General features: G+C 34.9%; 1 protein-coding gene across 3 annotated transcripts in view; it reads left to right on the plus strand.

Moving 5' to 3' along the window:
- The first annotated feature begins 9,532 nt into the window (after positions 1–9,532).
- Positions 9,533–25,561, plus strand: part of vipr1a (vasoactive intestinal peptide receptor 1a) — a 69,642-nt gene continuing 53,613 nt past the window's right edge. For all 3 annotated transcript variants that reach the window (XM_002660797.6, XM_073924977.1, XM_073924972.1), the window contains exons 1-3: positions 9,533–9,927; positions 15,367–15,454; positions 22,617–22,721. In XM_002660797.6, the coding sequence (XP_002660843.2) occupies positions 9,874–9,927; positions 15,367–15,454; positions 22,617–22,721 (247 nt within the window). In that variant the 5' untranslated portion in view covers positions 9,533–9,873. The remainder of the gene's footprint in view (positions 9,928–15,366; positions 15,455–22,616; positions 22,722–25,561) is intronic.

The raw sequence follows: 25,561 nt of genomic DNA on the forward strand, positions 1-25,561 counted from the left end.
AAATAAACACAGTACAGTGTTGTGTTTCTTACAACATGATCCACCGATCATAACAGGGATGCATGAGGAAACCCGAAAACTCATGTAAGCTTTTGAGTTTAGCTTTTCGAAGTCTTCATCACGACACTATTTTGTAGGTGTGTAATCTGCTAAACCTGAATTCAGGACCTGCAATGACTACTATGTTGCCTATGACATGTTGTGTGATGTATATGAACTAGTGAAAGGGTATAATGACATGTGCTGGTGTAGTAGTGGTGTCCCATTTTTTTTAAGAGAATATTTTCCTCCCTATCTCTTCATGCACATGTTTCAAGAGCCAAGGGGTATGGATAGAAGTAGGGGTATGAAACAGAATCAGGACTGGGCCTAAATGCTCATTTTCAACATCAATTACTTTTTTTTACTTATGTCTTAGTACAGTGCTTGCTTGAACCCTGACCTGTTACGGAAGCGAAGACCTTGGGGATCAAAGTTGTTTTTATTGTTTTGGTGATCAAAAGTGTTCTTGGAGCTTCGTATGATTACATTTGAACCACTGATATCACACAAAATTACTTAATTTAATTGTGCTTAATAATATATATATTTTTTTATTTTTAGGGGAACAAACCTTTAGAATAGACTTTAATTTGAAATAGATTTACAATATAAAATGCTAAAATTCAACATAAGTAACTTCCATTTCACACCATCAGTTGCATTCATGCAAGATCTGATGAGATGATCTGTCTTTGAAATGTTCTGAAGTTGGTAAAGGAACAATTTTAACAGGTTCAATGTGTTTTAAGTCTTAGTTTGAATGTGCCTAATGATGGAGCACATGTGATTTCTGAAAGGTGATTTCAGCAGTGAGGAGCGTAGTAGCTAAAAGCAGATTCACCCTGCTTTGACTGTACTCTTGAAATTTCTAATTTACTTGATTTTAATGACCTGAGCGATTTGCTAGGTTTGTATTCACTTAGCATATCTGTAATGTATTTAAAAATGCACGTGCATACATTAGTGAAATAAAAATACTACTGAATTTTATTTAGATTTTTGACTAAATTCTATTAACGAGAAAATACTCTCAAAAGATCTCCAGCACTGCATCGACTGACAGAGCATTGTGTCCAAATATGCCGTTCATTCTGTGAGAGAACATTGATACGATCCCTTCAATCAGCACGTCAAAGCTGTTTTGCAGTCTATAACAACACCTGATCTGTTTTCATACCACCACATCGTCTCATGGCATTTCCTATTAATTTAAAAGCCTCGCCATGCACAGTATGAAGTATGATTCAGGTTTCGATCAATATAATCAATTTCTCAGAGGTATTTAACATGCAGGCTCTTGTACACTTAAATAAGCAACAGCTGCGGATAGTATTATGAAGTGTCTGGCTCGCCGCAGTGAAAATACCAGTCTTTTTTTCTTTCTGGTGAGTCATTAAATCATTTTAATCAGTTGGATGTGTAAAAGTTGGAAGAGGAATCCTTTTTTGAGACAGGTTGTGAATTTTCATAAAGTACACTGGCACACGATTGCTTTCGCAGGCCATGACTTGTGAAGTCTCTGGTATTCAAACAGCAGCTTTAACGCTTGGTATTTGTTTGTTTAACCAACTCAGTGTCCAAAAAATTCTGTGAATTACAATATGAAAAATGTTCAGCATGTAATCCACTAAAAGCCTTTACACTCTGTTGTTTTCTTGTAAAAGCAAGAGCAAACAAACAGAATAAGGAGTACCTGTTTAGCAGTATTCTAGTGCTGCTTCTCTTCAAGGACACACACACTCACACTAACAAAAAGCCATAGACTGTTACCATCATCTTCCTTCTGGATCATTCCATGTAAGAGGGTTCAACGTGCAAACCGATCTTTAAACAGATTTTGTGCTGACTTGATAGAGGGTAAATTGAGTCAACAGGTCCACCTTCATGTCTCTCTGTGACCCTATTACATTTGGGGAATTGATTTGACCAAACACTTATGAATCACTCCTGTTTTTCTGCCCAAAGCATCAACCCTCTATGATTTGATTAACTTTTACTCCAACACTTCTGTGATTTAACCTTGCCCAGTGGGTATTTCTATTGGAGGCACAGCTTTAAGATGAATTAGGTATATAAACTGTAAAGATGTGTTTTTGTGTTTATATCGTTGACTCCTTAAGGTGATGAGCCTAAATATTTTTTGGAAAGTTTTTTAAAATAATACTATTTCACTTAGCTTTCAATGCATTACAGTATTCACTTTGAAATTTCTGTCTTGTGTTATTGTGATGTATTATGGTGTGGCCTTAAATTGTTGGTTTCCTCATGAATGAAAATCCAATCATTTACTCACCCTAATATCTTTCTAAAAATTATTCATTCACAACATAAATTATGTTTTTAATGAAATCTGAGATTTCCGCATACTGTAATTATGCAGAACAAAAATGTAAGGAAACAAGCTGTTCAGTGGTAAATACTATGATACTGTGATTCTCAAACTGTGTTCCGCAGGCTTCCTTCTAGTGGTACGCAGAGGAATCGCTGAATAATTCAAGTAAAAAAATTAACACACTTTTAACCCTTTGACGCGTACGATAACAATGATGTGATCAGGAAATAGATTTTGATAGGCTAAACTTTTTTATTTTATTTTAATTTTTCCAATATTTATTATGTATTCATTTGAGGTTATTTTCCTCTCCATACTTGTAACGGTTGTTTGGGGCATATCTCGTATTTTTATATCCCAATGTTGACAGGTAAAGTTTAATCACTTGCTTCTCTGACACACATTGCCTACTCTAACTAACAATAATAAGAATTTAATTTCTAATTAAAATATGTACATCCAATTCATATATTTAAAATACAAGTTAATGTTTAGATTTCAAAGATATACAAAAGTCATATATGCATGCAACATATTTCAAAATTTATCAAACAGTGTTATATATGAATATTATGACATACAGTAAAACCTATATTTATGAGGTCCAAGAAACATTTGCAGGTTTTAAAGAATAGGCTACTTTATGATAATACTTTACATTTAAGTACTGCAGTTTTTTTTTTTAAACTTTTTAAGAATAGTGCCAATTTTAATTAAATTTTAAAATCACATTTTAATTTAAACAATGTTTTATTTATCCTTTTTTTATTACCTGTGTGTTACTGTTCAAACTATTTATTATGTTTAAAGTGGCTGACAATAATACATTTTCATAATAATAAGTATTAATCTGCAGTTTTGTAGTAAGCTGTAGCCACTAAACTGGGCCTACTGTATTTCAATACCAGTCATTATGTTGGTACTTGGAGAGGCAATTTTTTCTGAGGTGGTACTTGGTGAAAAAAGTTTGAGAAACACTGCTATATAAAATTATATAGAATACAAAAAAACATATTTTATAGAATTATATATATGGGTCCACCTGGGATGGACCCCGTGGACCCCACCAGGGCTGGCCTGCGTGGGCCCCCTCTGGGATGGCCCGCGAGGGGCCCACCAGGGCTGGCCCACGTGGGCCCCACCTGGGATGGCCCGCGTGGGTCCCTTATGGGATTGCCTGCGTGGCCCAGAACAGTGCCATTTTTAATTACATTTTTAAATCACATTTTAATTTAACGTTGACGTTTTATTTATCTTTTTTTTACCTGTGTGTTATTGTTCAAACTATTTATTGTGTTTAAAGTGGCTGACAATAATAAATATTCAATATAATAAGTATTAATCTGCAGTATTGTTGTAAGCTGTAGCCATTAAATTGGACCTACTATGTATTACAATACCAGTCATTGTGGTGGTACTTAGAGAGACAATTTTTTCTGAGGAGGTACTTGGTGAAAAAAGTTTGAGAACCACTCTATAGAATAGAATTCTATAGAATACAAAAAAACATGTTTTATAGAATTATCTGTTGTGTGTTGTCTTAGACCCGACTCTTGGCCGAGAATTAGATTTATTAAGTCTGTCCTCCCTGACTCATCATCCCTCTTTTTAGCTTCATGCAAAAAAAAAAAATCTATCCGGAAGCATGCTTAGTCTGCTTAGGCTGGCCCACGTAGAGGGCCCAACGGGGCTGACCCGCATGGGGCCCACCTGGGATGGCCAGCGTGGGGCCCACCCCCCACCTGGGAGCCCATTTCCAACCAATATAAAAAAACATGCATAAAGTCATTATTATGAGGCAATGAGTGAAAATTTACTAGGACAAAGTTATAATTTTAAAGTTGTACTTCTGCAAATCTCAAAATTATGGTCTTTTAGGTTACTTTTTTGACATTTTAAGCTATCATTTTGACTTACCATGCCTTTATTGTAATTTTTGAACCGTCTTCTGTTGTTTTTCATCAGAGTAATCAAAATGTAGTGAAATGGAATTAAAGGTTCCAAGTGTTCATACTGTGATATTGTTATATCTGTCATTAAAACAGATCAGATGTTTTGCACATTGTGATAGGCTATTTTTGCATAGTGTAAGCATTAATAAAACAGCAGACCAGAATGAAAAAATAGCAGAAAGAATCACAACATTTTTAACTACAAATAATATTAAAAACTTTATAAAACATCAAATTTTAACCACTGAAACCAGTACATTTTCATGTTTTTAGACATATTTTATTAGGATTTACTGGCTTTCACAAGCCACCAATAGAAGGCATCAGATAACTAGTAAATACCCACAGGACCCTAAAAAACTGTCCTAAAAAACCAATACAATTTAAATAATAAAACTATTGCAAATTCTATAATGGTTTATATTGTTTTATTTTGTCTTTTCAACAGAGAAGAGAGACTTTCATTTATGACTATTGTTTTCACAGTAAGAAAAATGGACATGACAAGTAATGGTCAAAGTTACTTGCGTGATTTAGGAAGAGCTTGTTTTAATCCACACAGGCCTTGAGGGGGCGTTGCTGCGTTCCTCCATCTGAACAGGATGTGGGCTGAAGGAGGGAGAGTCCAGAAGATAGTGATAGATGAACAGAAGATAAGAAGTGTTATATTCCTTCTCCATCACTCCACCTCGGCCAAAACTAAAGGTGGGTTCAGCCCATCCATTCCACACATGAAGGCATGTTTGCTTTTTAGATTGGCAACACCAAAAGAAATACAATAAAGCAACTTTTGTGTAGAGATTTATATTTTCAAATGTTAGACAAAATGGTAGTGAATAGGTTTTTAGACACATTGTTGAGGGAATTCAGACTCGACTAATGAACATTAACGAAGGTTTATTATATCCTTAAAAACCAAACTACAATTGATTTGTGGCTACCATGATGTATTTTTCTGTTTGTTTATTTATTTGTGATATTTCTAGTTTAGAATAGAAAATTATGAATGTTAAGAACGTTTTACAAACTTTAAAAGGTAATATATGGTACATTTCAGCTGTTTAAGAAGGCCATTATGGCATTTTAACCACTTAAGGCAAGGTGTTTTTACATGCATTTTTTATTTCTCTTTGCTATTTGGGCTTATTGGATCCTAATTAGAATAAAAAGTATCATCTTTTGATATGATGTACTTTAAGAGAAAAATGATGCCCATATATGTGGACTTGTTGTTCGAACTTATATAAAACACTTTTTCCTGAATGTTTTTTTTAATACATATATAACATATACAATTTTTTAACATGTTTTGACTATCAGAGAGTAAAAATGACATTTCCCCCCCTTTTGGACAGTGACATGACACTGTATGTCTGTAACAAAATATAAAAAATTCAAAGTATTTTAAATAGCCACTTAAGAGCTATAATGTGCTGTCCACGTATGTGGCCACTAAACCCTAGGAGGTTAAAAACCATTGAGTTCTGTAACTCCTCTGTGACCAAAAAACTTTAAGAATTGTGTTAATTCAGCTCATTTTAAATAAGTAGTTTGGGCAAGCAACAAAAATATAGTGTATAATTATGACTTTACTTAGAAGGACACTTTACTATTAACTTATTATTAACTTGAACTCCTGTGTTTAACGGTTTTATAAGATGTAAAGACTGAAGACTTGTTTGTAAACCTGTCCACAAAACAGCAACAGGAAAGCAGGATAGACACATTACAAACACCACTGCTAAATTGTACTTCTAATGAAATCCACCAAGGCACAATAATAAAGACCTGTTTTGCATCAATATTATGTTTCTCGTCAAATCTATGTGATGGCTTACAGTGGCTTGGGCCCCGAGGCACGGCTCTTGTCTTCAAGAATAATCTTTCAAAAAAACATGTATTCATGAGGCAGACATACTTTCTAAACTAAAATCTGCATTAGTCTACTTGTTTACTGTGTCATTATTGAACAAGTCTTCTCTTTTTACATCATAATGAACAATGTGAAAACATAGGGGGTCATGAGTAGTTAAGAATGAGTTAATAATATTGCACCCTCCAAGTAAAGTCATGACATAATGATACAATAACAGGTCATATTTGTCAAAGTGCACTTTTAATCAACATTCTTTCTCATAGAATGGGCTATATTTGGCTTAAATTTAAAATGTTAATTAATATATTTATTAACAAACATTTATTGCCATTATTTATACACAATCTCAATGTGACTCATGTTATAGTTATGGCTACTTCTTGATTAGTACACGTATTAACTCATCATTAGCACATAGTAAAGTAACATTTAGTTTACATATTAGTACATGATTATTTGTGAATGGTTATTGCAAAGTGTCACAGACAAAATAAAACATCAGGATACTATTTCAGTTAAATTCAGAACTATTAAAGGGTGTATAGAAGGTTGACTTTATATTTCACACCTTTGATTTTAGCCACTAAATATCGACAGATAAATAACAAATAAAACAGAACACACATTTTCCATAAATTGTTGACTATTGTTTTTTTCCTCCAATAACATAAGTCTTTGCTTGCAATATTTTGTTAGTAATGATGAACAGTGCAATTTCATGTGCTGGCTCAGCACATTACAATACTTCTCTGTAGTAAACGGTTTTGAGCAGTACATCTGAAGGAGTGCAATATGCATATAGTTTCTGACAGATCATTGAGCTAATAGTATTATTTGTGAGTCCTGACAAGTTAGGAGAAGTATCAGATCTTTAGGGCATGTACACCATTTAACATAAATTTCCAATGCAATGTCTGAGCACATTCACATCCTTTGTTCTTCTGGCAGTTTCTTTTAAAAACATGAATGCATAAGAGCTCCATGCTGTGAGTCGCTAATCTATATTAGACATTCTCCATTATACTTTCAAAATGAATGATTTCATGCTTCAGGCTCATATGCATTTACATATCCACTTTTGATTGATTCTACAGTTCCCCGCGAATAAAAGAAATTTCAATGAAAGCATTTACATTTATTAAAAGTTTCCCAAGGCACTTCTACCAAAGAGTTTTGGTGATTATTGGCCACTTGTGAATGCGAGGGCTCACATATTTGCATTGGTGTGTTCGTTTACAATATTGTCTTACATATGACATGACATGTCAAATTTACTCAACATACAGCTTAACTATACATATTAAGACAAGCTGTTCACTGGAAAATATATTCTGATGTATATGTATGTTGGCGGTTCATTCCACTGTGGTGACCCCTGTTAAATAAAGGGACTAAGCCGAAGGAAAATGAATATATGTATATAGGAGAGCAGATTGGTTTTTGAGATGCAGTTTTACTATAGCAATATTGTAGTAATACTATGACAACACTGTAGGTACCATGACTGTAGTAACCATGTTTTTTATGCATACTGTGGTGCATACCATGTTTTTTTACACTATATATTTTTTTATAGTAATATTATAGTATTAGTACTGTACACTCAAAGAAAAAAAGGTACCTTTGTAAAAGTTGTACCTTATATGGTACAGAAAAGACCTCTTATGATAATGTTCTGTACCGTTTATGGTACAATTGAAATGAAGGTACACAATTGTTTTCTTAAAAAGGTACATAAGTGTTCGACAAAATAAATATTACTGCAAAGGCAAAGTGATTTTAGGAACAATTTCCATATTAAAACATGAATCATTATCTAAAAGCATATGTTTAAAAAACTCATAATCATTTTTTATTAGTTCTATAATACAAAAAACTAAAGCATAAAACTATAGGTAAAGTAAACTAAATATTTAAGGCATTTTTACCAGACATTTGGTAAACATTGTCTGATAAAAACAGTTTCATTATTGATATCCGCACCTTTTGGCATTGGCTTTTTACTTCGCACATGAGCAGGGAAAAGTCCTGCATATGCAAAGTTTTCATGCAGGAATTTTAGTGTAAAAACAAATCAAACATTGTGCACATCTCGTTACAAAACTTTTGCAAAATTCTATTTTAGAATTAAGTAAATTAAAAGAACTTGATTACAAGGGTATTGTGTAAAAGAATGTGGAGAAAAGAATGTGTTATAATCTACATGGGAGATATTGTACATGTACATGGGAGATATTGTACAGATGTATTTCTGTAACATTTCTGTGAAAAGTGTTGTGAAATGTTTAACAAAAATAGATCTTTTGCTTTATGTTAAAGTATTTTTATTCTTTATTGTAAATGGATAAGGTGCATTTACATAAAAAATAAACTTTAAAAAAAACATTGTTTAAAAATGTATTTAATGTTTTATATTTGTGGAAAATAAATTGACACATTTTGGATATACATTTTGGAAATAAAGTATGTTTTGGTTTTTCATGGTACAAATCATGTCTTTAAAGGTACAAACTGCACAGGTACAAATTAGTTTCTTTGTCCTAAGGCACAATTCTGTTCCATAAAAAGGTACTGCCCCGGTGACAAGGGTTTGTGCCTGTACAATTGTACCTGTACCTGTACCATTTTTTTGAGAGGGTAGTAAATCTATGCAATAATGTCTACAACAATAACAACAACATATTATTAAAAACATTTACATTTATAAAAGATGGTAAACTTTATGTGTAAACATGTTTACATGTGCCAGTGTGATTCAGAAAAATCAACAACAATTTTACAAAAAGAAAATATTTGATAAAACACTGGAATACAGTGGTAAAATATCCAAATATTTACACTTAAGCAAACAAACCACCAAACAAACAAACAAACAAACAAACAACTCCACTGCAGTAAACCTGCTTCATTTTATATTTACTATAGTTTTACTTCAAATATCTTTGTTAAATCGTGGTTCATTTAGTTACTGTTTACTTTAAATACTGTAGTAATTATGCTTCATTTTGTTGTCACTTTTTACTTTGCAACAATTAATTTTGTAGTGACTATGGCTTTACATCAAATGCCATAGTCTGCTTCATTTCTAGTTACTGTGGTTTTCAAATGCCGTAGTCAAACCCTCATGGTTAATTTTTGTAAGGGATAGTCTAAAACCATGGTAAATTTTTGTAAGGGATAGTCTATTCCAATATTTGTGCTAGAAAAAGGAGTAAAGATAGCAGACAGGTTAAGACAAAGATGGAGTGCATTTTTTATTTATTTAACTCCGTTTTTCAGGGGTGTGTTATGTAGGCTGCACACATACACGCACACACGCGCGCACACTTTGAAAGTGAAGCTTTGGACGTGGATCGACAGCTTGGAACTGCAGTCGGACACGCGCGCGTCAAGTGTCTATTATGCAAAAACGTTGGCTATGAATTACTTCGCATCATTCCGGAGCCGTTAATGAATGAAGTGTTTTATTTATCTGGGAGAGATACAAAACATGGACAGTTCTCGCAGTGTACAGCTGCTGAATCCACGCGCACCGGAGCGCCCGCGCGCGCAGCACATAGTTGGCTGACGCTTCGGATTCTTCCTCAGTTACTTTTCGACCGTCAGCTTGTCTCTCTCTTTGCATCGTTACTTTTGCGGAGCGCTTTCGGGCAGCTGCTGAATCTGCTGAAATGGATGTGTCTAAACAAATGCTGATTTTATACCTCACCTGCTCGCTCGGACCTGTGAGTATCAACACTTCATTTGATCCGGTTTCCAGTGCAATTAGTCATCGACGAAAGAAAAGTCCTCAAGTATTTAACACACCTAGTTCTCAAACAAATTGGTCAGGTCCGGGGATACGGAGATTTTTTTTCCTTTTCAAAGTTAAATTGTGCTGACAGAAACTTTGATAAATTAATCTCAGGAAACTGTTGCTCTTATGCTCTTCCTCCTCAGAATGTGCGTATTTCACACAACATAAATTAAATTACTAACTATTAAACTAATTTCATGAGTAATCATATCAATTTATTTAATTTGGTTGCTATAAAGCCTCATAGAATGGGGCAGAATGCAATCAGTTTCACTAAACTGCATTATCAGTCAGAAATTAATATATTTTCATACAAAATCTAGGCTTTGACAGGTTTAATAGTTTTAAAATGATCTTCATCTACACTAAAATGTTCTGACATATCGATAAAAACGTGCAAATATACATTATTTTATTAAAAAAACAGTTTTCATCGCCATTTACAGTCCAATTGATTTGCAAAGAGAGCATCTTTTGTAATCATTCTGCATCTGAGTGTAAAAAAAAAGGTTTCAGGTAAGGATTTTTGCAATGATTTTTGGTTAAAGAGCCTTTCAACGATAAGTTGTTAGTGTGAAGAACATTTTAATAACTCAGAATCTTTTGCTATATAGATTGTTTTTTATTTTTTGTAACTATTATAAACACCCTTTTGTTGAATGTAAATACATGAATGTCAAAGGTTCCCTATCAAACCATCACGGCCAATAAGTAACGTAAATTGAGTCAAGTACAAATGTCCTTATGTCTCACCAGATGTGGATCTAGTTCACTTATTTCATTATGGATCTCATAATTGATTCCACAACATTTTATGAAAAGTGTTGAGTTCATTTCAATTTCAATCATCATATTGTTATTTAAAATCTGTACAGAACAAAAGTCTTTCCTTCTCAGTATTTACTTTAAATTCTTCAGGTTTAGCGTTCCTGACTGATCAGCACTGAGAGTGGCAATGTTGCCACGCAAAGACTTCTGTCACATGAAAAATCTGTGCATTAAAGTGGTTGTTACATATATATTTATTTGGTAACACTTTACAATAAGGTTCATTAGTCAATGCATTTACTAGCATGTACTAATCATGAACAACACTTTTACAGCATTTATTAATCATATTTGAACATGCACCCTGACTTAACAAACTAACAATGAACAACTGTATTTTCATTAACTAACGTTTATTAACATGAATAAATACTGTAGTAAATGTATTGTTCAATGTTTGTTCATGTTAGTAAATGCATTACTTAACATTAACTAACGAATCTTATTGTAAAGTGTGACCATTTATTTTTATCATGGTATTTGAAACAGCGAATGATTTTCTTCTCTTATTGTGACACCATGGTAACAACTCTCAATTCTCCTCAGTTCATCGGTGTGTCCGTGTCAGCACTGTCCTTGATCACAGCTCCTTGTAGACAGTAGTGACTCACGTCTCTATATAGTACAGCTGACCATGCCATTAAATTCACTTCTGATTTTGTCACTCCGCACAGCAGACTATATGTTCAATATGGTGCTGTTGTTTTCTCTGGACTCATATGCGATCTTGTGCTTTCAACTGGTTTAATGCACAGCATTGCTTTTAAACTAAACAAGATATATCTCAGCACCTTTTAGGATTTGTAATGTAGATCTGTCAATATGTGGAATTTAGATTCAGGAAGGTATGTATGACAGTTTATGTATTAATCACCTTATTGAAAATGTGATAACAGGATGTAATGAAACTTACAATTATAAGACCTTCCCCAACCACCTTTGGTCCGCCTTTAAATGAAACAGGAGATCTAACAATGCAAATGCTATTTAATATGTTCTAGTTTTACAAACTTGTGTGAATGACATTTGAAGCAGTCATATGTTGTATATGCTGATTCAACACAATCTCACGGCAATTCGTAACTTTTTCATTTAGTGGCTAATTCGTATGAATTCGTACGATCTAATTCGTACAATTTAGTACGATTTGCTTATCCCCCAATGACGGTTGGGGTTAGGGGTGGGGTCAGGTGCCACGCCTCCTTTTTAAAATCGTACCATTTCGTACGACTGAACTCGTACGAATTCGTACGAATTAGCCACTAAACTGGCAAAACGTAAAATACTTACGTTTTCTCGTGAGATCAGGCTGGCTGATTCGACCTATAGTATTAAACATTTTGTTTAGAAATGATTATAACAATATTAACTATACTATGATATTCAGCATAAAGGTGTGATCAGATTACTTTACTCATACACATATGGATAGGCAATATGGGAAGGAAATTCAAATTTGTGCAAATTGTGCTGCGTTCCACTTTAGTGAAATCTTCAAGCTTACAAGTAGTGTTGGACACTTGGAGTTGAGCCAGCCTGATCTCACGAGAAAATGTGGCTAATTAAATTGGGTAATTTGTATGACTTCAGATCATTTAATTTATATGAAAATGTATGATTTTTAAAAAAAAGGCATGTCCCCATTTTTCTAAGCCAACTGTCATTGGCGGATATGGGTGGACTATCTCTTAAAGATGACTTAGTTTAAATAAATCTGCCCATAGTTCATTTACTTAAAGGGCACCTAACCTTTTTTCAAGATTTAAGATAAGTCTTTTGTGTCCCTATAATGTGTCTGTTATGTTTTAACTCAAAATACCCATCAGATTATTTATTATAGGTTACAGAACAGTAGAATTTTCTGCTTTGAACACACTGTAGCAGTTTTTGTTGCCTGTGCATTTAATACTAGTTCTCCCTGCCCACCGTTCCCAGAGTGTGCCTCAATCTCCGTCTGCGTGCATCAGATAAACAGCATAGTGACAGACATGAAGTAGATCTCATGTTACGTTTGTAAGAAATGCTACAGTAAGAACGTTTCCAATGATTATTTGATGTATTTGCTGTGGAGTTGCAATGATGAGTCACACAATGGCGTTACAAAGGTCATGCACGCCTACACACACACACATACACACGCAGCAGACACACACAGCACGCACGTTTAACTGTGCACGTTTTTGCACAGCAGATGTGACAGGATACACGTTAATTTCCACTGCTGTATGAATATCCGTTATGTTAATGTACAAAATAAACCTGATTTAATGTCCACAAACTGGAAATAAAGCGTCTTCTTTTATAATTGTACTGACATGCGGCTGACGGCTGTGGTGATAAAGACGGTAAAATGGCTGTAATTCATAACAATGCACTGTTTTAAAAATTTTAATCTTAGAAAACTCATTCTTGATCACATTTGATGATGATTGATGATCATAGCGAGCTGAACAGATCTTTTAATCCCAGTTGCTTTGCACACTCCTGTCTTGTTGATATGATTATGGCCCAATCCCAATTCTATTTTTGTACCCCTTCCCCTTGGCCCTTAAAACCGAGGGTGAAGGGGAAGGGCTTCAAAAAAATATCTCTAAGAAGTGGGACAGCACCTGCACACGTCATCATATGTCATCTTGAGCACTTGCTTCTTATGAGATCAGATGATGGTGACTGATGTAGTTATTTCAGTTGTGTATTTTTTTTAGGTATTTATCTTTAGGAAATCACTGAAGGCATATATTAAGTTATCATAACTATCTAATGTGGCAAAAAGATTATAATACAGCGCATTTAACAAAGTGGCCATATTCATCAATGCAAACACACTAACAATAATGATTTTTTAACAGTGTAAATAGCCCATTCCTAGCCACTAGACTTTCCTGACAGGGTATTTGAGTGTCATAGAGTGGCAGAATGTTGTGGGACTGCTGTACAGGAGTTATTATTATTATGGATTATAGATAGCCACATTTAGCGGTTTTTATTTTATTTGTAATTTTTTTTAAAGCATGACGGTAAAACACAAACGCGGTTTTGCATATATTAATACATGTGTTTGTTTGTTGTAAGAATTCGCAATAATGACAAAAAATACTTAATTGTGGATCTCCTTACTTCCGGATTTGACTATCCTACCGTTGTGGCTGGCGTATTCTGGGAAATTTTCTTACCCCTTGGTTTCGAGTGTAGTCCTAAAAAATCTTCGTTCGAATGTCTATTCACCCCTTCCCCAAAACCCTACGCCTTCAAGCTAAAGAGAATTGGGACACCCCTACCGCTTCTCGGGAACATGCAAAACGAGGGGTGGGGTAAGGGGAATGGCTAAGGGGTAGAACTGGGATTGGGCCTAAATGTGTTACCGAGATTTGTTAATACGCGTCTGTCAATCAGTTCGGTGGGCGGAGAAACCGTACTTATACGTCACGTTGCGGTGGGCGTCGAAATGGGAGGGATTTAGATCCTATTTTAACATCAGGAAATTTAAAAAAGAGACTTATTACCTTTATATCTCCCCAAAATGACTGTGGACACACTATACCTTAACACAGTTCTGTCCAAAAAGCTTACAAAAGATGATTTTCATCATAGGTGCCCTTTAAATGAAATGCAACAGGTCTACTCACTTTTTTAAAGTAATTTCAACTAATCACCTTTAATGCAATGATTTTACTCACTCAAAAAATCATCTCTATGCTTTTTACAGTGCAGTAAAGTGTACTAGACTGAACGTTATACAACAGATATAGCCAGCTCACATTTCTGAAGTGCAGAAGAAATATTATTTTATTATTCTAGTGTCTATAGAAATCTTATATATACATAAGTATTGTGAACACAGCTTAAATTAGTTAAAAAGGACGCATTCCTGTTCTGTTTGATGCAGCTTTTGATGTGTAGAACCAGCTATAAAACACTGCTCTGGATCATCACTGTGACCCTTCAGGAACCAGAGTAACATTTGACCCGGACAGTCATACTTTCAGTAATTATGGACTGTTTCGGGAATAACTATTGCTCTACAGTGAATTGTTGATTGATGTCACCTCTCTGTGGCCTCATCTGCCAGAGTACCTGCCATAAATCTCACTATCCTCCACTGCTAGATGGAGGAATCCATGAGAGCAAATACTTAAATAATACAGCCGACATTTTTAGAGAAAAATTGGATACAGCTGCAGAGAGTCAAATAATTTATGCCATGATTTGTTTCCGCTATATAGGAATCTGGCAAGGGTCAACAAAGGTGAAAGGAGATGTTATTTAGGGCTCAGGTACTTCATGGTAAATTGCTTTTTAAAACTGAAGCAATAACATGAATTTGTCCTTCATCATGTCTCGATGACACCAAGAAATAACTATTTCACTCCGTTCTCTTCAAACTATAATTACATTCAGCTTGTTAAGTGATCAAAGGTGTACTGCTATTCAGAAATGTGATGTTCTTAGCTTCAAAAAGTAAATAAAAAACAAGATTTGTTTTATTGCAAGAAATGTACTGCATGTCAGAATCTTAAAATTGTGTTATTGATTAAAACAGATGCTGTCTGTCCAGATGTGTGAGGTCATGTGGGAGCTGGAAGCGGAGAAAAGGGAGTGTTTGTCTAAGCTGGAAAACATCACGTCAGGTATGTAGTGTACACTTCATATATCTGTCACAGCAGATGTGTAAAGAAATTAGGAGTGTAATGATCGCAGTAGGTTTTCAGAACAACAAAAGGGTAAATTAATAAAACATGTTAATTTATGTTGTTGGGTGGCACGGTGGTGCAGTAGTAAGCATTGTCACCTGGGGTGTGGCTGAAAGGCATTTGCTGCGAAAAGCATAAGCTGGAATAGTTGATGGTTCATTACGCTGTGGCGACCCCTGAAATAAAGACTGAGCCAAATAAAAATGAATGAATGAATGATTTATTTCTTGTTTTTATTAAAGGTGAATCAGAATGCATTCATACAGTATGTTAAATTGTTTTCTTTTTTCTACATTGTGCCACATGGCTGCGGAAAGTGCAAAAAATCTCCAGAAATCTTTTCACAAGATCATTTAGAACATTAGAATTTATTGCTATGATAGAATGGTCTTATTTGACCATATTAGGAAGGGTTGTGAATATTAATGAGCTCTGTTCAGACATTCACACTGCTCATTTCAGTGCCTGCACACTTATGTGTGTTAAGCACTTATGTTTAGCAGTTTCCATTACAATCGCACACATGTGTCTGTTGCCTCATTACAAACATATGCAGAAACATTTCACAATATACACGTTAAATATCAAAAGGTACATTTTAACAGATCGTATCCTTCTTCGAGGTGGTGCTGAATACATTTGTAATCCTTATTGCATATTTAGGTACTGCAAACATTCTGTGATCATACTGTACAAGGCTGCCTGCTTCAGAGAATTGCACTTTCATAGTACATATAACACAGGCTTAGATATGGAAAAATCTCACAAGGACATATTAAGAGAAATCAGATGCAGCCTGGGATGGGCAGTTAATGATCCCAATCTAGCAGTTGATGTTTTGTTCTGATTGGCCTTGTTTTTTTTATTGGCTTTACCTGAGAATGAGGAAACAATGGTGTTTGATGCTTAGGGTATGTAATTTACATGTACTGAACTTTAATTATTCATTGATGCCTATAGGTATATTCATATTTTTGTTCTTTGGCACCTTTTAACAGTGGATTGCTAAAAAAAAACATGACTCTGTCTATTAAAAATTAAAGTTATAATTATACTTTTTTATGGTAATGTAATCTCAGCTAATGCTGTAAACTAGGGAGCTCTTTTACTTGTACAGTTCTATAATAATATTCTACAGTTAACACCAGAGCATGAACAATACAATTAAGTTGCTTTATATATTACACTACCTGACAAAAGTCTTGTCGCCTATACAAGTTTTAAGAACAACAAATAATTACTTGACTTCTAGTTGATCATTTGGTACCAGAAGTGGCTTATATAAAGGCTAGATTATGCTTATTTTACCAAAATAAAATATGATCATGCCTTGCTTTTTAATTCTTTAATTAGGACAGCAAGGTCTGCCTTAGCTTTCACAAAAGTTTGTCACCTAACAAAAATAATGTACAGTATAGGATATAAAGTCTTGGTGCAGTGGTAAAAGAATTAATATTTTGTATGACTCCCATGAGCTTTGAGGACTGCATCCATACATTTCTGCAATGACTCAAATCACTTATTAATAAAGTCATTTGGAACGACAAAGAAGGCGTTCGTGCAGGACTCCCAGAGTTCATCAAGATTCTTTGGATTCATCTTCAATGCCTCCTCTTTTATCTTACCCCAGACATACTCAATAATGTTCGTGTCTAGTGACTGGGTTGGCCAATCCTAAAGCACCTTGACCTTATTTGCTTTCAGGAACTTTGATGTGTGGACTGAAGTATGAGAAGGAGCGCTATCCTGCTGAAGAATTTGCCCTCTCTTTGGGTTTGTAATGTAATGGGCAGCACAAATATCTTGATACCTCAGGCTGTTGATGTTGCCATCCACTCTGCAGATCTCTCATGTGCCTCCATACTGAATGTAACCCCAAACCATGATTTTTCCTTCACCAAACTTGACTGATTCTTGGGTTCCAATAGATCTTCTGCAGTATTTGTGATGACTGTGATGCAGTTTAACATATGATTCATTTGAAAAAATCTACTTTCTGCTACTTTTCCAAATGATCAACAAGAAAGCTAGTTATTATTTGTTGCTTGTACAACAAGGATCGACGACAAAACTTTTGTCAGGTAGTGTAGCTATAATAATGTAAGTATAAAATTAAAAGTATGTGCACAAACATGTAAATTGCCACTTTTCAAGGCTGCTGGCTTGGTTTGGAATGTGCTCACTTCACTAGAAATGGTCGCCAAATAGAAATAGCAACCTAATGTGTATTAATCGATAGGCCTAATATTGCAAGAGCAACATTTTGTGTGTTACAAGATCTGATTAAGTAGCCACTGTGCAGAAAATACCGCTATGCTGCTTATCTGCATATCTGCAGAAGTGTCAATATTTTTTTCTCCCTCATTTCTTCTCACAGTCTGCAGTGAGCTCAAACCTCTGTTCTCATTACAGAGACCGAGGACTGGACAGATAATTGTTTTGTGTTTGTTTCTCTGGGTTATCAGGTTTCAGAAGAGGTTACAAAGACATGTAGGTTCATTAGATAGAAATGTCATTCAGTTAAGTGCGATCTTCACAACAACAGGCGTTTCCTTAGCCATTATCTGTAGGATTTAATCAGAGGTTGGTTTTAGTTGAAGACTGAAACATATCAGTAAGCATATTCTGTGTTTTTAATGCATTATTGATTAGATCTGACATCAATGCTGTGCAGTCCAGATTCACACACTGTCACAAGCCTTGTAGTTGAAGGCCCTTATTGCCCTGCAACCCTGCTTTTCAACTAATGATGCTGTCAAAAATAGCTGAAATTACGTAAACTGCTTTTTCGTTTCAATATTAAAGTCATATTCTACTGTGATAATGAAAAACATGAAAAGAAGGTCACCACCAAGGCGGACGGTAACCTTAAATGAGCCATGATAACACGTATTTAATTACAATTTCTAATGACGCATCAAATATTAGAGCAACTTAATTACTGGGATCATTAACAAGGATTTGTGTGTGAGGTAAAAAAGGGTTTGTGGACTTCACTGTTGTTTCTGTACCTCATCAAACTCAACTGCTGTACCAGGCTAATCTAATATTGATTTTCTCCTTAATGGACGAAGCAATTACAAAAGCAGGCGGTGTGACGATGAGGTCTGATTATCTGTGATTTAGTGCGTCGAGGTTGTGTGTTGTCTACTGTGTGTCCTGTGATTTAAATCGCAATCACAAATCTCCCCTGAGTAATAAATCTTAGACCAATATGCAAATTGGTTTCTCAGACTGTGAGATGGACTTTGATAAGGCTCTCTCCTGTGGCATTGAGTTTGATTGGTTTTCTTTTTATCGTGTTGACCGGTTTCTTGGAAAATCTGATATCAGCTGGATTTCATAATTATTTGACAGAACAAAGAATTAAATATAGAATAAAGTCTGGTCACTAAATCAAATGGTCACTTTGAAGTCATCATGAAATGCAAAATTCAACTAAAATCTGTGATCTAAATACATGCCAATGATGATATTGTGAATGATTTATCTATGCATTATCTAGCTATTAAAATGAGTTCCTTCATTTCCATTGACATTAGTCTTTACTGACGTATGACAGACAGTTTGCCCTTTTGAAATCTCTCTCTTTCTCTCTCTTTAACAGTTAATGGAAAACATCAAACTAGGGAAGCATTGACATTTCAGTGAGAATGCTCCAATTTTTTAGTTGATGTTCACGTAGTCTACCTGTGCAAGCCCGTAGGCATGGGGGGCTCAATTTGGCCTCTATATGAGCTCATTTGTCCCATTTTTGATAGTATGCCTTCATAAATTGTGAAAATAGCCAATAGAAGAACACTGTTAACCTCACTGTTGTCATTACTAAAGATATTGAGCTCTATTTTGATGATCCAGGCGCAAAGTTCAAAGCCCAGGCCGCAAAAGCATTAAGGGCGTGTCAGAATCCACTTGTGCTATTTTAAGGATGGAAAAATCCGCTTTGGGCCGTGGCGCATGGTCTAACAGGGTTGAGCTTATTCTCATAATGAGATGTAGGTGCCATGGCGCATTTGCTATGTACATGATGGACTTTGTAAATGGAAAAACTGAAAGCTTCATTAGCAATAGTTAAACAGAGCATCTACAGCGCGAGAATGAGCCTCCTCATCCTTTACTTTCACTTTCACTCTCGTGAATGTACGCACAGACATCAATTAGTTTATACATAATTAATTTCCTTTGTTAAATGCAAATATTTCTTTTAAAACTATTTCTACATTCAGTTCTAATTTCCAGCAAACTAATAAATGAACAATAATAACGAAGTGTGCTTAAAAAATGCTATGCCCTATATGGTCTTAAACCGGACAGGTGGGCAAATCTAAGCTTGTTTTTAATAAAACAAATATAAATATGCAAATAATAAATAATACTGCTAATAATAATAACATTATACAAAAGCAAATTGTCTTGAATAAACTAAAAAAGCCCCCGAAATGAAGAAGGCATGGAGGCAGTGGTTTTTATATTTATGTTGGCTAGAAAATAATAATTTTGTAATATTTTTATCCTTGAATTCTTTTTCATTTGTAAAGATATTTGCGTACTGCTGTACATCCTCTGTGTATTAAGCAATGTTTACACGAGGCGCACAACCTCCTCTTATTTTAGAGGAGGATTTTAGACCTCCTCTTAGCTGGTCTATTGAACATTGGATATTAGTTCCTCTAATAGTTTTTTTAGACCAGAATGCCTACATATGAGCGCAAATGCATTTGCTATTTAAACAGCGTTCCGCAACACATCAAAACGACTCTTGCACCGAGATGAAACTAGCAAACAACAATTGTGTCGCGCCTTTCGCCACATTGCGCCGGATGTATGATAGGGCCCAATAAGTTAATATAATTTTGGCATCAAAACATAAACAGGTGTGTTTAACTTACTCATTAGGCTGCAAAAAACTTTTAATTAATATTTTAGGTTCTCTGAATTTAACATTTTAATTTCTTTAAATGATTCACCATGTCTCTATTTTAAATGATTGGTTGCGCTTGAAATTCTGCCATGACAACCACGCTGATTGGTCGATTTATGTTATATGACACAAGGTGGTCATTTTGCTTGTGATGCTGAATTTTGTTGAAGCGCAGCAGGACAGAGGCACTACCTGAACTCTTCTGACCCACCCTATACATGCAGTCGCCATAACATTATTTATAAAACTATAATAACCTACAGTTTAAACGCACATTTCTAATTACACACTTGGTAAAGTAGTATGGTAAGCACTTTAACAAAATTATAGGAAATATTTTTGTGTGGTTATGATCAGAATCCGACACGCTAATGCAGCAAAGATTAGTGCTTAAAATGTCACTAAAATGCAGTATTTGAACCTCATAATTTATGAGAAATACTGCAAGAAGCTCCACTTTTTGAGTAAAAAGAACCACCCCATTCAATAAGCTGCCTAAAGGCCTACTGTGTATGAGAGAATAGTTAAGCCTAGATTTATGCAACCGAGTACAAGATTACTGATTTATAAAAAAACGAAGAAAAATAAATCAGAGAACAACAAAATAAAGGAAATCATTAGGAAACATTAGGAAGCCATTGGCCACAGTGTTGGGTGAGCATGAAGTGTTAATCCTTGATTATAACTATTTTATCGATTTCAACTGAATACTCTAAAGTCACATTCACACCAATAACTGTAATCATAACTGAATTGCAGTTCACACAAGTGTCTTTAAAGGCAGGATTTTAAATGGCTGGTAATATTTATATCTTTCAGCTGCAAAAAAAAAAAATAAAAGTGGTTCCAATGATTTTGTCATTTAGTAATATAAAGATTGTTCTATTTGTGATGTGGGTTCTGCCATTGAAAATATCAGGTTATTGTAGCCCAATGTTAGGTCAAATATTGATTAACACAACTGTTGGATTTAAAAATTGTCATTTAAATTTTATTTAAAAAATTATGCAATTAAACAATACTGATCTCACGGTGATTACACGATGACGTACATTTTAGTAAGTTGCTCATTCCCCAATGGACGGTAGAAGAGGTGTTTGGAGGCAAGTCTTATTTTAAAAATGGTATGTTTTCATACAAATGAAGTCATATGAATTTGTACGAATTAGCCACTCTTCTTTTTTTTTATAATTACTTTTTAGGGGTTTTCACCTTTATTTGGATAGGACAGTGGAGATTTTACAAACAGGAAAGTGTGGGGAGCAGAGATAGGGGAAGGATCGGCAAAGAACCTTAAGCCAGGAATCAAACTCGGTTCGTCATGAGCACCTTGTACTATGTGTCAACGCACTAACCACTAGGCTATTGGCGGCGACTTAATATCCACTTTTCTGACAACATATAAAATAATATTTCCTCTTGAGATCGGGGTAGTTAGTATATATTTTACTACAACCCAGGATTTTTTTAGTGTAAGCTTTTTTTCTGCCATTGTTTTAGTTTTGTTTTAGTTTTCTTTGACCTATTTGGGGTGGCTCAGTTTTTAGCACTGTCAACTCACAGCAAGAAGGACGCTGGTTTGAATCCCAACTGGGCAAGGAGGGATTTATGTGTGGAGTTTGCATGTTCTAATATGGGTTTTCTCCCGGTGCTCCGGTTTCCCCCACAATCCAAAGACATGCATTAGAGGTGAATTGGATGAACTAAATTGGCTGCAGTGTATGATTCTGTATGTGAATGTTTTTTTCTAGCTTGGTGCTGGATTGTGATTGGAAGGGCATCCCCTGCGTGACAAACGGCGGTTCATTCCACTGTGACAATAAATCAGGGACTAAGCTGAAGGAAAATGAATGAATGAATTTACCTATATGTGGGAAATAATAACAAATGCAAAAACTGTCAAATTGCTTTCTTTATATGCACGTGTTTATGACTTTAAATCAAAATAATATAATATGAATGCCAGTTTGCAACATCAAACAGCAAAACAAGCTGTATTTTATATCCAAAAATCAGTGGAAGTGTATGACTTAAAGTGAAGTCTTGATACAAAAAAGGTCCCAATAGTTTGGCCACTGTTACCTGAAAAAATACTTGTTAAGTTTATCTGCTTATGATTATTAAAATTAAAGTATGTTTCTATTATCTGTAATAATTTGTTCCCATTTCTTTGCTAAGGTTGCACAGGTGAATGGGATCTGGCGTGTTGGCCATCAGCTCGCATTGGAGAAGTAGTCACCATCCCCTGTCCAAACTACTTCAGCCATGTCAGTGATCAAATAGGTATGGACACATATTTTCTAATATGTTTTTGTTTTTAACTATTCTGCAATGTCTTTGAAGGATATTTCAGAGAATGTCCTGGTTGTGACTGAATTAGCATCATAACCGCTGTCAGATCTTTTTCACTTTTTTCTGATTAGTCTTTGATGACTACAGACAAGGGAAATATTGTCTATGCAACTGGGATCTGCTGCGTGATATTTGGCAGATACACTGACAAATAAACCGTATTCTTGGGACTTTCTCTAAGGAGAACCTGGTGGGCCAATTATTTGTTGAGATTTGTTGAGTGATGCAATTTATTCAAAGGAAGAAAGCCATGGCTAACTTTTAATGCTGTTTGGTAAGCCTTTTGTAGTTGCGTTGGGCTAATCAGGATTAGCTGTGGATTCGGCAACTAAACAGAACATCAAACGTGCCTGTGGTTGTTATGGAGATCGAGTTGCTGACATTATCATAATCTGATGTCATCAGATTTTCTTTCTTTTAATTTTTACATAAATGCATCAAGGAATTAAATATATAAAACATGGCAACAATGTTAACGTATTCTGTTTGAAATAATGCTGTCTTATAGATATAATTATTACAGATATCAATGCAAAACGTTCATTATGGGTTTAAACACAGTTGTGTGACAACAGTATTGCTAATCTCTAATGGTAAAAACTAACAAATTACATTTTTTATAACCACACTTCATAAAAACACTTTATTTTGATAAACCTTTTGTTGAATTTAATTTAAATCGCATCAACTAATGTCAACTAATTCTCATTAGATTATAAGTAGACTGTTAGGTTGGGGTTAGGGTTGTGGTTAAGGTTAGTGTAAGTTGACATCTGCTTACAAAGTTTCTTTTAGTCCATTAAATGTTTGTTGAAAGAGCAGTATCAACAGATATTAAGCAGACAGTCTACTAATACTGAAATGGACCATCAAAATAAAGTGTTACCAAAAAGTCATTTAAAAAACAGACATTCTACCTTTGACATGTCATCGAAACAGACCTAAGTGAGAAGCAGCCGTCTGCCAATAAAAAAATCTGCACCGCAATTACTGAAGATAATGTCAGGGGCATTATACATTTGGCGTTTTAAGATGCACAAATTGAACATTGTAGACTGCCTTATTCTGAGCCACTTCTATTGACATTTTTAGTTTTTCACAGAGATATCATTAACCCCAACTCGTTCTGAAAACGTAGCCCTATATACATTACTGGAGATCTGGAATTGTGTAGCCAGAAGTACGTATGACTGCATTTCATCTTTAAAATGAAAGTTACGTGGCGGTTTGATGCCATTAGTTTTCACGCTTATCTCTGTATGGGCGGATTCCTGGCTGTTACTAGTTTGTCCAGTTAGTTAACCATGTACGTCTGTGGACCTGAGATGCAGAGAGGAGTTGCATTTTTTCTGAATTGCTCAACTCAATTTTGTCTGTTAAGTTGAGGTAAGTGGGTGGGGCGGGTCAATCTGTGCTTTTTAAAATACTATTGGTTTGGTTTAGGGAAGAGGGAGATTGGGTCAATTAATCGATCAGTCAGTCAGTCATTCAGTCAGTCAAACAGTCAGTCGACAGCAGCCTCTGGTGGATTTACAAAAGAACAGCAGATGCGAATGGCACTCCCGTGACAAATTTGAGATCTCAAAAAGCACACACAACAGCCTCTCATGGATTTGCGAAAACGAAAACTGTGATAAAAGTAGCTTCTGCGACATATTTGAAGGTCTCCGGAAATGTATATAAAAATTTGTTTTCAGAATGAGCCTGGGTTGATTAATCCTGTTTTGAATCTGCCAGTATGCTGATGCATAGGTATTGGGCTGGAAGGGCTGAGAGCACAATAGACCCTTTTCACATTTCCGGGTTTCTTAGAGCGAAGTAATGGGAGTAGAGCAAACAATGTTTTAAAAAATAATGCTCCCAGATGGTGTTATAAAACCTTTATAACACAACGCAAACATAAACTTTAACTTTAAAAGAACGAGAATAATTGTGTGAGAACTGATGATGGCAGCCAGAGGAAAGAATAACGTCAAATTTACTGTCCTGTCCTATAGACTTTGCATTAGAAGTGCCACACATTATTGGTAATTCATTCATTTTTTTTGTAATTTGAAGCTAAGATGATATAATACATACATAAATGCATAGAACTGTTCATGCAATTAAAAAAATATATAAATGTAAAAAAACTTTCAAGGATTTATGATGCTGATGACTGTTAAACATGTCATAACAAGCTTGTGAAAAGGGTCCATCTCATTTGAATTTAAAGTGACATTCACAAAAACAGCACAATTTGGATCAAAGCCTAAAAGAGGCAGTTTCAAAGAGTCATTCAAATTATTTGTTGGGTATTTTAAGCTGAAACTTCACATACACACTGTAGGGACATCAGAGTCCTATTTGACATCTTTAAAAGGGGAATAATAGGTCCCCTTTAAGTAGCATGTCTTATTTTTAGCATTCATTTCATATTAATTTCTTTCACACCAAATCAGCATATCAGAATTATGTCATAAGGTTTATGTGACCCCGTAGACTGTAAAATAATGATGCTGAGAATTCAGGTTTGACATCACAGAAATAAATGACTTCTAGCAACAAAATAAAGTAGAAAGAAGGGGTTTTGAGTGGTGATGATATTTATATTTAGATTTTACATTTAATCATTTTGCAAATATTTTCTTTTAGCAAAGGTTGAAGAGGTTTAACAGTCTTACCTGGAAGGCTTCATACTTACTGGATGTCTTGAAATAGTTGTGGGTGGTATGTGATCTGGATGGATGAGTTGTGATGAAGCATTGGACTGGCTAAAACTACCAGAATTT

This window comes from Danio rerio, chromosome 2, assembly GCF_049306965.1.
Source record: "Danio rerio strain Tuebingen ecotype United States chromosome 2, GRCz12tu, whole genome shotgun sequence".
In the NCBI taxonomy this organism is placed as follows: Eukaryota; Metazoa; Chordata; class Actinopteri; order Cypriniformes; family Danionidae; genus Danio; species Danio rerio.